Source organism: Tiliqua scincoides, chromosome 1, assembly GCF_035046505.1.
Source record: "Tiliqua scincoides isolate rTilSci1 chromosome 1, rTilSci1.hap2, whole genome shotgun sequence".
Taxonomy (NCBI): Eukaryota; Metazoa; Chordata; class Lepidosauria; order Squamata; family Scincidae; genus Tiliqua; species Tiliqua scincoides.
The window spans coordinates 272,839,314-272,854,376 of NC_089821.1; the positions used below are offsets into that span (position 1 = coordinate 272,839,314).

General features: G+C 51.5%; 1 protein-coding gene across 1 annotated transcript in view; it reads left to right on the forward strand.

Moving 5' to 3' along the window:
- Positions 1-2,536: 2,536 nt before the first annotated feature.
- The window catches only part of CCDC85A (coiled-coil domain containing 85A), a 138,144-nt gene continuing 125,617 nt past the window's right edge, over positions 2,537-15,063 (forward strand). The window contains exons 1-2 of the mRNA XM_066623701.1: positions 2,537-2,797; positions 12,087-13,020. Of these exons, the coding sequence (XP_066479798.1) occupies positions 2,537-2,797; positions 12,087-13,020 (1,195 nt within the window). The remainder of the gene's footprint in view (positions 2,798-12,086; positions 13,021-15,063) is intronic.

Genomic DNA, 15,063 nt, shown 5'->3' on the forward strand with positions numbered 1-15,063 from the left:
TTGTTTCATCTCATGGCACACTGACAAGGTACTAAAATTGTCAAGGCACACCATCAGTTTTTGGACAATTGACAAAGCACACCATGCAGTTGGTGGGGGACTCATATCCCCCAATGGTCCTATTAATAAATGACCCTCCACCAAACTCCTGCAGCACACCTGGGGACCATTCGCGGCACGCCAGTGTGCCACAGCACAGTAGTTGAAAATGGCTGCACTAGAACTGTGCAGAAGCCTTTCTGAGACTCTTGATGGGTCAGAAAGCATCAGGGAAGCCCCAGGAGGTTTCTCCGATGCATCCTGGAGTCGTGTGGGATTCCGGGTGCTCCAGGTAAGTGTGTGTATGGGGCGGTGGCATCCCACAGGGGTGCCATTGTGGACTTTGGCCCCAGATGCGGGGTGGGGGGGGGTCTGCCACTGATCTACCTCCCCTTCCTGTAATTTGAGCACGGCTGAAGGAATGGCTGGCAGGTAGACTTTCAGAATTTCAACACAGCATATTAACTATTATTGTTAATAATTAATGCACGATAATCATAAATGTTTAAAGCACCTGCCTAACTAGTTGCAAGTTCAGTCACGCCAAGGCGTGAGCCTCTGATATCTCAGTGTACAGGAATCGGGGCCCAATCCTACCCAATCTTCCAGTGCTGGTGCGTTTGTGCCAGTGGGGTGTGGTGGAGGGACAGTCACTGGAGACCTCTCGAGGTACGGGAACATGTGTTCCCTTACCACTGGGGCGACACTGGAGCCGGAAAGTTGGACAGGATTGGGCCCTCAACCCAAAAATGAGAAGGACGCGCACCGCACAGCCTGCCCGAGAGCTGGAGCCTGGCAGAGCGAGGCCAGCAGCGGCCGGGAGGTGGCGCTTGTGAGCCGCGCTGAACTCGCGGGTCCCTCCCTCCCTGCGGGCTCGCACGTGGCCCGCCGCCTCCCGGGTGAAAAGCCGCGAGCCGCCTGGCGCTGGCTCACTCTGCTCCGCAAAGTGGACAGCGCCGTGTGCGCTGCGCATGTGGCGGGCGCCGGAGCATCGATGCGCGCCCTTGGCGGCTGGGGGCGGCCGCAGCAGCAGGGAGCGAAGTGGCTCCAAGGGGCCCTTTGCACGGTGGGCTGAAGGGGCGAGGCGAGGAGCTCCGGAGGAGGCTTGCAAGGGTCGCACGTGGGGACCCCCACTCGGGACGAGGAGGAGGATGGCCATCGCGAGGGACGAGCCCAGCTGAGGGCAGGCGCCCAGCCGGGGATCCCTTGCAGCCCCGGAGCTGCTGCCGAGGAAGTGGGGCAGTGAGCGGTGCATTTGGGCGCCGGCCCTCCCCAGCTGCGCGCATCCTTGCGTCTCCTTAGGGATCCGCGCCTGCCTCCGTGGAACGCTACGAGGGGCGGGCGGGCGGGCGATGGGTCCTCTTTTCTAGCCCCCCGACCACTCGGATCTGCTTGACCCCAGAGCCAGCACCACTTGGATCCTGCTTGACTGCACGACACGGAGGAAGACCCTCTGCGACCCGCTACCCACGCGCAAAGGACTGCCCCTCCTGCCTGCCCGGGGTGCGCCTGACTGTCGCTAGTGCAGAGCGCGTGTTGGGGATTCCCTCCCCACCGCCCACCCTCGCGTTCCGGCGCGCCCCACTGCCCTGCCTGCTGCAACCTCCCTTCGCGGTCAGCGGTGTGAATCGAAGTTCCAGGGAGCCAGAGGGTCGATTCGGAGCCACTCCGGATTCTTCCTGAACCCCAGGAAGTTTCATTGTTCCCAAGAAAAGTGGAGGGAGGAGCTGACCCTTCGTGGGGGGAGGGCAATGTAAAGGATTGCTGAAGTCGGAGCCACAGGACCAAACAACTCTTGGGGGGTCCACATCTGCCTTTCCAGATCCCTGCTGGGCTGGGGAAGTTGTGCTCGGACCTCCCCCCCCAGCCAAGGCAGCTCGTGAGCCCCGTCCGGAGGCCATAGCAACTGGTGGAGGGGCTCGCCCGGACCCTGCCTCTCTCCCACTGTCTTCGGGGATGCCGACCTCGTCCAAGGGAGCCTCCCCGTCCCTCTGAACGAAGAACCCCGCGAAGAAAAAGCCCCTTTCTGGCCACTCTTTCTCTGCATCTCATTAGGTTTACCCCCCCCCCCCCAAGCTGGTCTCTGGACTGAGACTACACTTTCCTGGGAGTAAGCCCCATTGACTATAATGGGACCTGAGTAGACACGCATAGGAGTGGACACTAAGGCTGCAAATCTCTCCATACTTTCCTGGGAGTAAGCCCCATTGACTATAATGGGACTTACTTGTGAGTAGACACGCATAGGCTTGGGCCGAAAGGTTGCAGCCCTCTCCACACTTTCCTGGGAGTAAGCTCCATTGACTATAGTGGGGGTTACTTCTGAGTAGACATGTCTAGGCTTGGACTCTGACTCCGAAGTCCTTGGAGAGCCTCAGTTCGAGCTGGGAGGCTTATTTGCATTTAGGGAGGGCTGCCCTTGGTGGATTCCAGATCGCCTCCACCGGCCGGGCAAGTGAGCCCGGGCTGCGCTTCGGGGGCCACCGGGGCCGGCAGCATGTCTAAGGTGGCGACGGCGGCGGCTGGAGCGGGAGCCTCGGCGGCGGGGGGCGCGGAGAGCTGCGGGGCGGCGGCGCCGGCCGAAGATCTCTCCAAGGTGTCGGACGAGGAGCTGCTGAAGTGGAGCAAGGAGGAGCTCATCCGCAGCCTGCGCAGGGCCGAGGCGGAGAAGATGAGCGCCATGCTGGACCACAGCAACCTCATCCGCGAGGTCAACCGGCGCCTGCAGCTCCACCTGGGCGAGATCCGCGGGCTGAAGGTAGAGCCGGCGGGCGGGCGAGACCCGTGGCACCTGCTTGAGGGCATCCAGGGATGACTCTGGCTCAAGCTGCCACCTACTGACTCTGGCTACTGTCCAAGCCACACTTTCCTGGGAATAATCCTCATTGACTGTGATGGGGCTTACTTCTGAGTAGACATGCAGAGGGTTGGGCTCTTAGACCCTTGGCCCATCTAGCTTAGCCTTGTCTGCTCTGACTGGTAGCATCTCTCCAGCAGGGATGTGTGTGGGGTGGAGTGGAGAGGCAGGGAAGGCAGAACCTCCCCACCAGAGTCCTTCAGAGCATGTGGAGCTGAACTCTCCATCCTATATGGAAGTTGTGGCTGCCCTTGCAGTGCTCCTTGGAGAAATTGTAGCTCCTGGGATCAGATCGCGAGGAGCCTGCTGGTGGTAGTGGGGAAATGGGTGGTGAACTGAGGAGTACCCTTTAGGGCTGACAACCCTGTATAGAAGTTCTGTGCCCTTGCAGGGCTGACCCAGGAGATGTTGGTGCCTCCGCTGGAAAACCCAAATGGCATCCTTCCCTTTCACTAACCTTTTTGGAGCACAGTCCAAGTTGTGTATGTGCCCCATGGAAATGCACAGTAGTCAACCACCGCTTCCATTTGTTTCAGTTGAGGCTTCTGCAGAAGAAATTCCTTGGGGACTGTGACCCATTGCTGAGGTTTGCTTGCCTCCCATCCTGCTCCAGGTTGAGGCAGGTAGCTTTGTTTGCTTTATGACAGGGCCTCTTCTGCTCCCTTGCCCCCTACCAATATCTTGTTTGGATTGCTAGGGCTCCAGAAGGTGCAAAGTAATAATACCAAATTGCAACTGAGTTTGTAGGTCTGATTATGTAGACTAGAGTGTGGAAAGACCTTTCTCTGACACTGCAGAGAGCCCCTGACAGTCAGTATAGGCAATTATGAGCTAGATAGACCAGTGGTTTGGCTTGGCCAAAAGCAGCTTCATACATGAAAGCACTTGTGTGCAGGAACTTACAAACATTTCTATGTAGATCACCAGATGGGGTGACTGCAAATGCATTTATTGAGCAGTGTGTGAATGGGGGTTGCATGTTCAGTACTGCTACATGCAGCCAGTTGTGGCTTCCTGGTGCACACACATGCGTAGTAAAATGCTTCTGCAACTGCTGTGTGCCACAAAATATCATGGTTTTGTACAGTTCAAGTTCATTTTCAATTCTGTTCAAGGATCTTGGGTAGCAGAGCTTGGAAAAATGTGCTTCTGAGATGCTGGCCAGATGTCCTGCTGGTGCTCCATGAACCATTATCTGATCATACTGTATAAGGCAGCTCCTTATGTCTATACTGCATTTAATGACATTATCTTTGCCCGTCCCTACTCTTCTTCCCTTCCGTTTCTTTATCTTCCTCACTATAGAAATTTGGCTTGTACATTCCTTGAAGCAGAAACCTTATGTAGCCTAGGTCTACATTGAGCCCTCCTCAGGCTTCTTCTTGGAACAGGAAAAGACCTTGGGAATTCTGGCCATGACACTCTCATGTCAGTTAGTTTGGCCCTTCAACTGGTTTCTCTATGCTGTTGGCATCAATCCCCAACATCTCTAGTTAAAGGGATTTCTGGTAGAAGGTGTTAAGAAAAAACAGATTCCTCTTCTGTTAGCTCAGATAATCCTGGGCTAGTAGGGCCAATGCTGTCATTTGCAGAATGCTGTTTCCTTGAGCTTCTGTGATTCCTGAGCATATGATTCCCCCTCCACATAGCTGACTGGACAGAACATGCTTTGAAGAGTAGTAGAGCTAAGCTTTTTTTCAGGCGCACTCTCTTGAGGCATGGCTCATAGTCATTGAATTCTACCTTTGCATTTCTCTCCCAATGCTTTTGGCTTAATAGTTTGTGCAGAAGTTCAGGATGGGGATTGGGTTGACAAAAACCAGCTCCCTCCCTCTACAAAGTGAGCCCAGTCTTGCAAGAGCATCCACTAAGACAACATTTTATACAACGCCGTCTTTCTGTCGCTTTTGTGGCCTTAAAATGATGATAGTGAACTTTTGCAAAGTTTCACTATCTGGTTGCTTAGAGCAGGGGTGCTCAAAGTTTTTGGCAGGAGGGCCACAACATCTCTCAGACACTGTATTGGGGGCCAGAAAAAAAAGAATTAATTTACATTTCAAATTTAAATAAATTTACATAAATGAATATATTAGAGACCAAAAATGAATGAATGCATTCCATCCAGTTTATGATCCCATCCACCCTAGTAAAGGGGGGGGGGTCTTCATTCCAGCTTATGATCCCATCCACCCTAGTAAGGGGGGGGATCTTCATGCCAGCTTCTGATCCCATCCACCCTAGTAAGGGGGGGATCTTCATGCCAGCTTCTGATCCCATCCACCCTAGTAAGGGGGGGATCTTCATGCCAGCTTCTGATCCCATCCACCCTAGTAAGGGGGGGGATCTTCATGCCAGCTTCTGATCCCATCCACCCTAGTAAGGGGGGGGATCTTCATGCCAGCTTCTGATCCCATCCACCCTAGTAAGGGGGGGGATCTTCATGCCAGCTTCTGATCCCATCCACCCTAGTAAGGGGGGGGGATCTTCATGCCAGCTTCTGATCCCATCCACCCTAGTAAGGGGGGGGATCTTCATGCCAGCTTCTGATCCCATCCACCCTAGTAAGGGGGGGGGATCTTCGTGCCAGCTTCTGATCCCATCCACCCTAGTAAGGGGGGGGATCTTCATGCCAGCTTCTGATCCCATCCACCCTAGTAAGGGGGGGATCTTCGTGCCAGCTTCTGATCCCATCCACCCTAGTAAGGGGGGGATCTTCGTGCCAGCTTCTGATCCCATCCACCCTAGTAAGGGGGGGATCTTCGTGCCAGCTTCTGATCCCATCCACCCTAGTAAGGGGGGGGATCTTCATGCCAGCTTCTGATCCCATCCACCCTAGTAAGGGGGGGATCTTCGTGCCAGCTTCTGATCCCATCCACCCTAGTAAGGGGGGGATCTTCATGCCAGCTTCTGATCCCATCCACCCTAGTAAGGGGGGGATCTTCGTGCCAGCTTCTGATCCCATCCACCCTAGTAAGGGGGGGATCTTCGTGCCAGCTTCTGATCCCATCCACCCTAGTAAGGGGGGGGATCTTCATGCCAGCTTCTGATCCCATCCACCCTAGTAAGGGGGGGATCTTCGTGCCAGCTTCTGATCCCATCCACCCTAGTAAGGGGGGGATCTTCGTGCCAGCTTCTGATCCCATCCACCCTAGTAAGGGGGGGATCTTCGTGCCAGCTTCTGATCCCATCCACCCTAGTAAGGGGGGGATCTTCGTGCCAGCTTCTGATCCCATCCACCCTAGTAAGGGGGGGGATCTTCGTGCCAGCTTCTGATCCCATCCACCCTAGTAAGGGGGGGATCTTCATGCCAGCTTCTGATCCCATCCACCCTAGTAAGGGGGGGATCTTCGTGCCAGCTTCTGATCCCATCCACCCTAGTAAGGGGGGGATCTTCGTGCCAGCTTCTGATCCCATCCACCCTAGTAAGGGGGGGATCTTCGTGCCAGCTTCTGATCCCATCCACCCTAGTAAGGGGGGGGATCTTCGTGCCAGCTTCTGATCCCATCCACCCTAGTAAGGGGGGGATCTTCGTGCCAGCTTCTGATCCCATCCACCCTAGTAAGGGGGGGATCTTCGTGCCAGCTTCTGATCCCATCCACCCTAGTAAGGGGGGGATCTTCGTGCCAGCTTCTGATCCCATCCACCCTAGTAAGGGGGGGATCTTCGTGCCAGCTTCTGATCCCATCCACCCTAGTAAGGGGGGGATCTTCGTGCCAGCTTCTGATCCCATCCACCCTAGTAAGGGGGGGATCTTCGTGCCAGCTTCTGATCCCATCCACCCTAGTAAGGGGGGGGATCTTCGTGCCAGCTTCTGATCCCATCCACCCTAGTAAGGGGGGGGATCTTCGTGCCAGCTTCTGATCCCATCCACCCTAGTAAGGGGGGGATCTTCATGCCAGCTTCTGATCCCATCCACCCTAGTAAGGGGGGGATCTTCATGCCAGCTTCTGATCCCATCCACCCTAGTAAGGGGGGGATCTTCGTGCCAGCTTCTGATCCCATCCACCCTAGTAAGGGGGGGGATCTTCATGCCAGCTTCTGATCCCATCCACCCTAGTAAGGGGGGGATCTTCATGCCAGCTTCTGATCCCATCCACCCTAGTAAGGGGGGGGGATCTTCGTGCCAGCTTCTGATCCCATCCACCCTAGTAAGGGGGGGATCTTCATGCCAGCTTCTGATCCCATCCACCCTAGTAAGGGGGGGATCTTCGTGCCAGCTTCTGATCCCATCCACCCTAGTAAGGGGGGGATCTTCATGCCAGCTTCTGATCCCATCCACCCTAGTAAGGGGGGGATCTTCGTGCCAGCTTCTGATCCCATCCACCCTAGTAAGGGGGGGATCTTCGTGCCAGCTTCTGATCCCATCCACCCTAGTAAGGGGGGGATCTTCGTGCCAGCTTCTGATCCCATCCACCCTAGTAAGGGGGGGATCTTCGTGCCAGCTTCTGATCCCATCCACCCTAGTAAGGGGGGGATCTTCGTGCCAGCTTCTGATCCCATCCACCCTAGTAAGGGGGGGATCTTCATGCCAGCTTCTGATCCCATCCACCCTAGTAAGGGGGGGATCTTCATGCCAGCTTCTGATCCCATCCACCCTAGTAAGGGGGGGATCTTCGTGCCAGCTTCTGATCCCATCCACCCTAGTAAGGGGGGGATCTTCGTGCCAGCTTCTGATCCCATCCACCCTAGTAAGGGGGGGATCTTCGTGCCAGCTTCTGATCCCATCCACCCTAGTAAGGGGGGGATCTTCGTGCCAGCTTCTGATCCCATCCACCCTAGTAAGGGGGGGATCTTCGTGCCAGCTTCTGATCCCATCCACCCTAGTAAGGGGGGGATCTTCGTGCCAGCTTCTGATCCCATCCACCCTAGTAAGGGGGGGATCTTCATGCCAGCTTCTGATCCCATCCACCCTAGTAAGGGGGGGATCTTCGTGCCAGCTTCTGATCCCATCCACCCTAGTAAGGGGGGGGGATCTTCGTGCCAGCTTCTGATCCCATCCACCCTAGTAAGGGGGGGATCTTCATGCCAGCTTCTGATCCCATCCACCCTAGTAAGGGGGGGATCTTCATGCCAGCTTCTGATCCCATCCACCCTAGTAAGGGGGGATCTTCGTGCCAGCTTCTGATCCCATCCACCCTAGTAAGGGGGGGGATCTTCGTGCCAGCTTCTGATCCCATCCACCCTAGTAAGGGGGGGGATCTTCATGCCAGCTTCTGATCCCATCCACCCTAGTAAGGGGGGGGGATCTTCATGCCGGTTTATGATTCCATTCTCACACACACACACACACACACACACACACACACACACACACACACACACACATGGCGGGGATCTTCCACACTTTCACATACCTGCCTGCTCACCTGCCCCCTCGCCCTCCCCCTCCTTTGTTTGCTTGGGCTGCCTACCTGCCTGCCCATGTGCTGCTGCTGCCTACCTGCCTGCCTGGCCAGCCAGCCAACCAGCCCTCCCTCGCTCGCTCCGGAGGGAGACGTGCTGCGAGCTGGGCTGGGTTCCCCTCCCATGTGATCTCTCTCTCTCTCTCCCCTGGCTCAGGTTTCCAGAGGGGAGGAGGGGGGAGGGGAGCTGAGCCAAAAGAAGCAGAGCAGAGCCCAGCCCAGCCCCTGGGCAAGAAAGGAGACTAGCACGCAAGTGCGCAGGGTCTTTTATAGTGGGAAGTAACGCGAGACCTGCAAGTCTCATGTTACCTTCCCACTATAATAGGCCCTGCAAGCCAGCTGGGCTCGTCTTTCCTTTGCTGCCGCTAAGCTCAGCGGCAGCAAGGGAAAGCAAGGTGCGGAGCTCACGCGGCGGGCCAGCGCAGGCTGGGGTGCGGGCCGAGTGCCCATTGGAGGTGGGGGGACCCTCTGGGGGCCAGATGGGGACCCGTAGCGGGCCGCAAGTGGCCCACGGGCCGGGGTTTGGGCACCCCTGGCTTAGAGGGAATTTGACATGTAATAGGTGACCAGCTGGGAACAAGCTGTACTTATGCAGACTTTAGAAAGGCTTTGCAACAAATGTATTGCTTCTCTGACTACCTTCTGGGCTAGTGGGGTGTCTGCTTTGTGTCATGACACAAGTCATTTAGCAAACTTTGAAAATGTATGCAGTTTCTTGTTTGGTTTCCAATGCCGGACCTATCTCCTATCCAGTGATGTGTTTGCAACAGTCAGATTGCCTTGTTTTTTCTTATACAGTTCTCTCTTACTTCCCCCAGTTTCTATTTATGTCAGTGTTGGTGGGTTGGATGTGTGGCCAAAAATACTCTCTTTTTTTCCTGATTACTTTGCTAATGGTCTATGGATTGTTGAGTTAATTGGGCTGTGAATGGCAACCTGTGTGTGTTTGTATGGCTGTCCTCTGGGTCCTAATGTCATAGCCCCTTGTAAAAAGAGACAGGCAAGTTGAAGCCTACTTCACTCAATCCTTTCTTTTGGGTGATTATATTTAGTAACAGTCCTGTCCCGCTATTGATCTGGCTTGTGGAGGAGAGCTATAAAAGCTGAAAGGATGCACTCAGTTGACCTAGTGACAGAAATGGAGGTAGCTTTGGCTCAAACCATGTGTTATGGAGAGTGCTGTGATTCTTTCTGCCGTGTTTGGTTTTTAACTCCAAGCAGCCTGGTGTAAGAAGACAGGTAGTTGGGAGCGGCTACTTGGGGGCCCAGTCCTATCCAACTTTCCAGCATTGGTACAGCTGTGCCAACAGGGCATGTGCTGCTTCCTGCGGGGGGGGGGGGGTAGTTACAGAGGCCTCCTTTGTTCCCTTACATCAGGGCTGCACTGTGGCTGTATCGGTGCTGGAAAGTTGGATAGGATTGGGCTCTAAGTCTTTTCCCCCTGGTTAATTTTTCAGTTCAAGCCCCCTCCTCAGTTCCTTTTTACCTGCAAATAGAAAATATAGGGGACCTATAGAGGGTGCCAAGGAGAAAATGTAACTTGGGCTCAGGTGAGGCAGGAAAGTCTCACGGCACTCTCTATAATGCCTAACTTGAGCCCCAAGTATCCTGGTGCTCAGATTTAAATAAGAAAGTTAAGCTAGACTCTCTTTTTTTAAAGCTTCTGCCCATTTTCTTTTTTATTCAAGAGGATTTGACCTTATTTGGAAGCAGAAGGAAAAAGGGTACCCCCCTAGTCCAGCTTCCAGCTCTCCTGTTATCTGTGTGTGTCTTGGGGGAAAAATAAATAGGCAGATAGCAAAAGATTTATTTAACCCCCTGAGCTGGAAGATTAAGATGGAATCTGTTCCTGTGTCCCTTTTATGAGAAAGATAAAAAGATTTCATAGATTTCTTTTTCCCCCAAGGACAGACTGTGGAGTTAACTTCTTGTTGGCTGCCCGCTGATTATTTTTCCAAGTCTCTCTGAAAGATTTTCTTGGGACATTTGATGCACCTTGAAAATTTCCACCATCTGGAATATTTCTGATGTAAACGCCGCCCCTTTGCAACTTGCTAGGAACCATAAATATGGATGAGCCTATTCTGTTCCCTGATTCCTTTAATGCAATACACCTTCCCCCCCCCCCCCGGGGTTACAGGCCTTCTAGCCTGTAAATGTCCTCACATGCAGCTTGCTATTTCAAGTGGCAAAACTGAAGAGGAAAATGTTCAGTGCAGTGACTGTTCAGACATAGTTGAGAACATTGCAGGAAAGTAAGTTCTTATTAAATGAGATAATGATTTTGTCAGGGCTGCAGTCAGGGTCGTGTGGACTGCCCCAGTTGTTCAGAATCCAGAATACCTTTTGCTGATGTAGTCAGGACTTTACTTTGACCTGGTCTACACATTGGAAGCTAATGAGTTCCTAAAGTGCTGAGGTGGCAGAACTGGCTTCAGGCAGCAGGAAAAAGGGGTACTAGTCTGAATGCTCTTCAACAAAAAACGCTCCGTGAAGGTAGAAAAAAAAGCACAGCAGGGAGACAGGGTGTGCCCAGCTCTTTGGCAACTGTGCTGGCTTTCCATTTGAATGTAGGCAGTCATGCGATTCCCTCACCTGTGGCCTGAGGTGGTACAGTCCCTTCCAGCACCTCTGGTCCCTACCTCTTCATTTTTCTCCATGCACAGACTGAGGTGGATACTTGGATTCTGAGGGAGAAACCTGGGCCAGCCATCCGCACATGGAGGATGTGTCTCAGCTGTATCTCAGATTCCAGCCTGTTGACAGTTCCCATAGAACTGAATTGGAGCCATTGAGAACAGAGTCATCCTTAGTCTGCCCAGCTTTTCGTCTTTAGGTGCACATCCTATCCACCTTCATGTCTTGTTTATTTGTGTAGTTAGCTAGGGTGGGAGAGCTCTGGGTCTGTCTTCTTATATAATTTTCTGTAAACTTAAGTATTTATTTTGTTTATTTCAAAATGTATATTCTCTGTGTCTTATAACTAATTCAAAGTGGCTAATGATAGAATGATCAAAACAAGAAAACCTCAAACAGCAGAATAAAAGTGACTATAAAAATGCATTTGGTAATTCAGGTAAAAGTTAATATTTTGCCGTTTTGGGGGTTAGTTCCTGTACAGTATTTGGAGTTTAGTACATTTGTGCATCCACCTGTGTGTGCAAAATGCTAGAGTAATATGCACACCTGTGTAAATGCTTTGTGCTAAGGCATAATCTTCAGTAGGGGAGTATTCATTCAGAAGATTCTGTAGCTTCTCTACACAGGCGTATTCCATGTGTTGGACAGACTGTTATGGATCGACCTTTTATCAATATTTCTTTTTAATTAATGCCTATGCCATGTCGTTATAAATATTTCTACCATGTAACATAGCATTGCATGATGAACTATTTCACCCAGAACTCATACACACAAAATGGGCACTGGGGCACTGCCATTCTGAGCCACAGTCTTGAAATTCTTGAAGAACTCTAGTCAAGCTCAAACGCTAGTGACTGTGCTGCTCCTTCTAGTCACGCCCTGGAAGGAAGGAGAAATCCAATTTGTATGACCTCCTGTCTGTATTGTTCCCATTGGATGTAACTTCATTGACTGTAACACAAGCACCCAGCAATCCAGAACTGGCCTTGTTTATATGCAGGATATATATATAGGAGGTAATGGGTAGATGACAGGTTTGCAAGACTGCTTTGTTTGCTGATGTAATGTGTTATCTGTAGACATGAATGTTGATTAGTCACAGACTTTCCTTGGTAATATACTTGTTTTCTCTCCTTATTTTGAAGGACATCAATCAGAAACTGCAGGAAGACAACCAGGAACTGAGAGACCTTTGTTGTTTCTTGGACGATGACAGGCAGAAAGGCAAAAAAGTTTCCCGGGAGTGGCAGAGACTTGGCAGGTACAGCGCTGGTGTCATGCATAAAGAGGTAGCCTTATATCTGCAGAAACTGAAGGAACTGGAAGTGAGGCAGGAAGAGGTACTCAAAGAGAACTTGGAACTGAAGGAGCTTTGCGTCTTGCTAGATGAAGAGAAGAGCGGTGGTGGTGGTGTGGGGTGCCGGAACTCAATTGATAGCCAGGCCAGCCTCTGCCAGTTAAACACCACCAGTACGTTTATAAGGGATGTTGGAGACGGAAGTAGCACTTCTAGTACCGGAAGCACAGATAGCCCTGATCATCATAAGCACCATCCCAGCTCAAGTCCTGAGCACCTCCAAAAACCGAGGAGTGAGGGAAGTCCCGAGCATCAGAAGCACAGGAGTGCCAGTCCTGAGCACCTCCATAAACCCAGAAGTTCTGGTAGTCCTGATCACCAGAAGCACCTGAAAGGGCCAAGCCCAGAGCATCATAAAACAATTGGCAAAGGCACCCCAGACCAGCAAAAGCATGGCTGTAGCAGTCCAGAAACCCTGCCAAAGCACATGTTGAGTGGTAGCCCAGAACATTTTCAAAAACATAGGCCTGGCAGCAGCCCAGAGCACCAGAAGCACAGCAGCAGTGGCAGCCCTGAGCATCTTCAGAAACATGGCCTGAGTGGAAGCACAGAACACCTCCCGAAAGCAAGGGGTACTAGCCCTGAGCACCTTAAGCAGCACTATGGGGGAAGCCCGGAGCATCTGAAACACTTGGGTGGAGGCAGCAGAGAAGGCACCTTAAGGAGACAAGTTGCAGATGACCTATCACCCCATCACAGGGGCCTCTACAATGGCATGAATGGTGGGCCTTCATTTCATTCTCTTTTATTGATGATGATGATGAAGATTTTAATGTGTTCAAAATGGTTCTGGAAACAATGGCAATGTGCATTTTTGCATGTGGCATTTCAGGACTGAAATGCTTCCTTTACAAAGTGCAGCAAGAGGCACTGTTTTCACTGAGGTTGCTCCTGTTGGTGGTTTGGTGGATAAATATGGATGCAATTGAAAGATGTGTTGCTGTAACAGGCTGCGCAATGTTTGTGTCTCTAGGGCTGTGCGTGAAAATGCCTTGTCTGTATAAAGAGGCCTTGAAATATGGTGTTCCTTCAGGCTGAAGCAAATATACTGCGCATAGAGCCTGAGTGCATATATGTTTCATGTGGATGGAGGACAGATGGAAGGGATGGGGACACAGGAATGTCACTGACAAATAGGGTATGGAGCTGGGGGAGCATCTGTGCAGCCGTTGGAGGAGTTGCTGCGGTTGCCCCCAGGTTTATGGTTGCTTTGCAGGGCATGCTTGTACAGTGTGAATACTTTTACACAGTGATAAAAACTTTGGTGAAAGGAGGTGCCATATCTGCCAGGCTTCTCTTTGCTACACTATTAAAGCTTCTTGGGGTTCACAGTTGACTGCATTTGTATGACAAGTGAGTTTTTGTTGGCCTTTCCTTGACCACTCAGACTCATCTAGAGAGAGAGCTTCAGTCAGATACCTGAAAATGCAGAATCTTCATATACAGCTTCTGTTACCTGAACTGGCTGCCTGGTCAGCTGTGGTGAGGCCTTCTTTATGGGGGGAGGGGTACGGCATTTGGGCAGCCTTGGAGGGTTCTTGAGTTGTGTGTGTTCTGAACTTATGTTCTCTGCAGTTAATGCCATGTTTAGCTGTAAGCTTAATTAGTTTTTCCTGGCACTCTTAAAGGCAGATTCATTGAAATTTAGCTCCTTATGTGCAGTGCATGACAGTGGCAGACATTTTTAGAAATGTTCCTGAAATGCACATTTATTCTTAACGAAGAGAGAAAAGTTTGTGTAAGGCAGTTGCGCAATGCAAGAATTTTAATCCTGGATCATTTTCCAAGATGATAGTTGCTGCTAATGCATGTCTCACTGATGGCTTCCGTGATTTGTAATTCTGGAGCACATTTAAGAAAGGGTCTTGGTGTTGGGGCTATGACTACACTATGTAAGACAGGGTTGTTTTCCCCCCTAGCACTAGAGGGTCTGCCTTTGAATGACTGGGATCTGACTGGAAAAATGCTTATTTTTTTGAGAAAACAAAAAAGACTGGTGTACAAATTCTGCTGAATGAGATGGTCCAATCCTGAGATGGTAGAGGGGACTGCACCACTTAAGGCTGCGGATGCTGGAATGCCATATTGGAATGCTTCTCTCCATTATAAAGGAAAACTCCTTGTAAGTAAAAAAAAATAGCACATCAGGATAATGGTGTAAATGCAGCCCACTTACCGCTATGCTAGTTTTTGTCTTGCAGGGTGTTTTTTTTTTTTTTTTAATGTGGGAGATTTAGCAAATGGCATTGCTCACCTGCAGCCAAGCAGGAGTTTGTCAATATGCATTTTCCCTTGGGTGTTTCCTGACTTTTCTTTCCATCAGATTTTGAGAATTAGCTAGTTGGTTGGTTTGGTCTCTACTAGCTGTACTTGGGTTTGGGTTTGTACTCTGTAAAGTCTGTATATCTCAAACTTCATGAAAGCATTCTCCCCTCCTCCCAGCTTCCTAATCTACCAGATCAGCTTCCCAATCTATCATTCTACCTCCTTGACTTAAAACACTTCAGTGGGTATACCTTCTCAGCTTCCATTGTGCTGTTTCCAGATAACCATCTATGGGGGACTGTCTGTATCTGTGGATCCCATATCTGTGGATTCACTTATCCACTATTGGGTCTGTGGGGCCCCCCCATACCCGCCCCCTCCAGAGGCAAGGGGAGCAGAGCTCCCCTCAGCTCTGGTGGGTCTCCTGAGCTAGCACCACTGTCCACGGCCTCTGCCAGGCTCAGACTAAGCCTGACAGTTTAATAAAAAAAAACAACTTC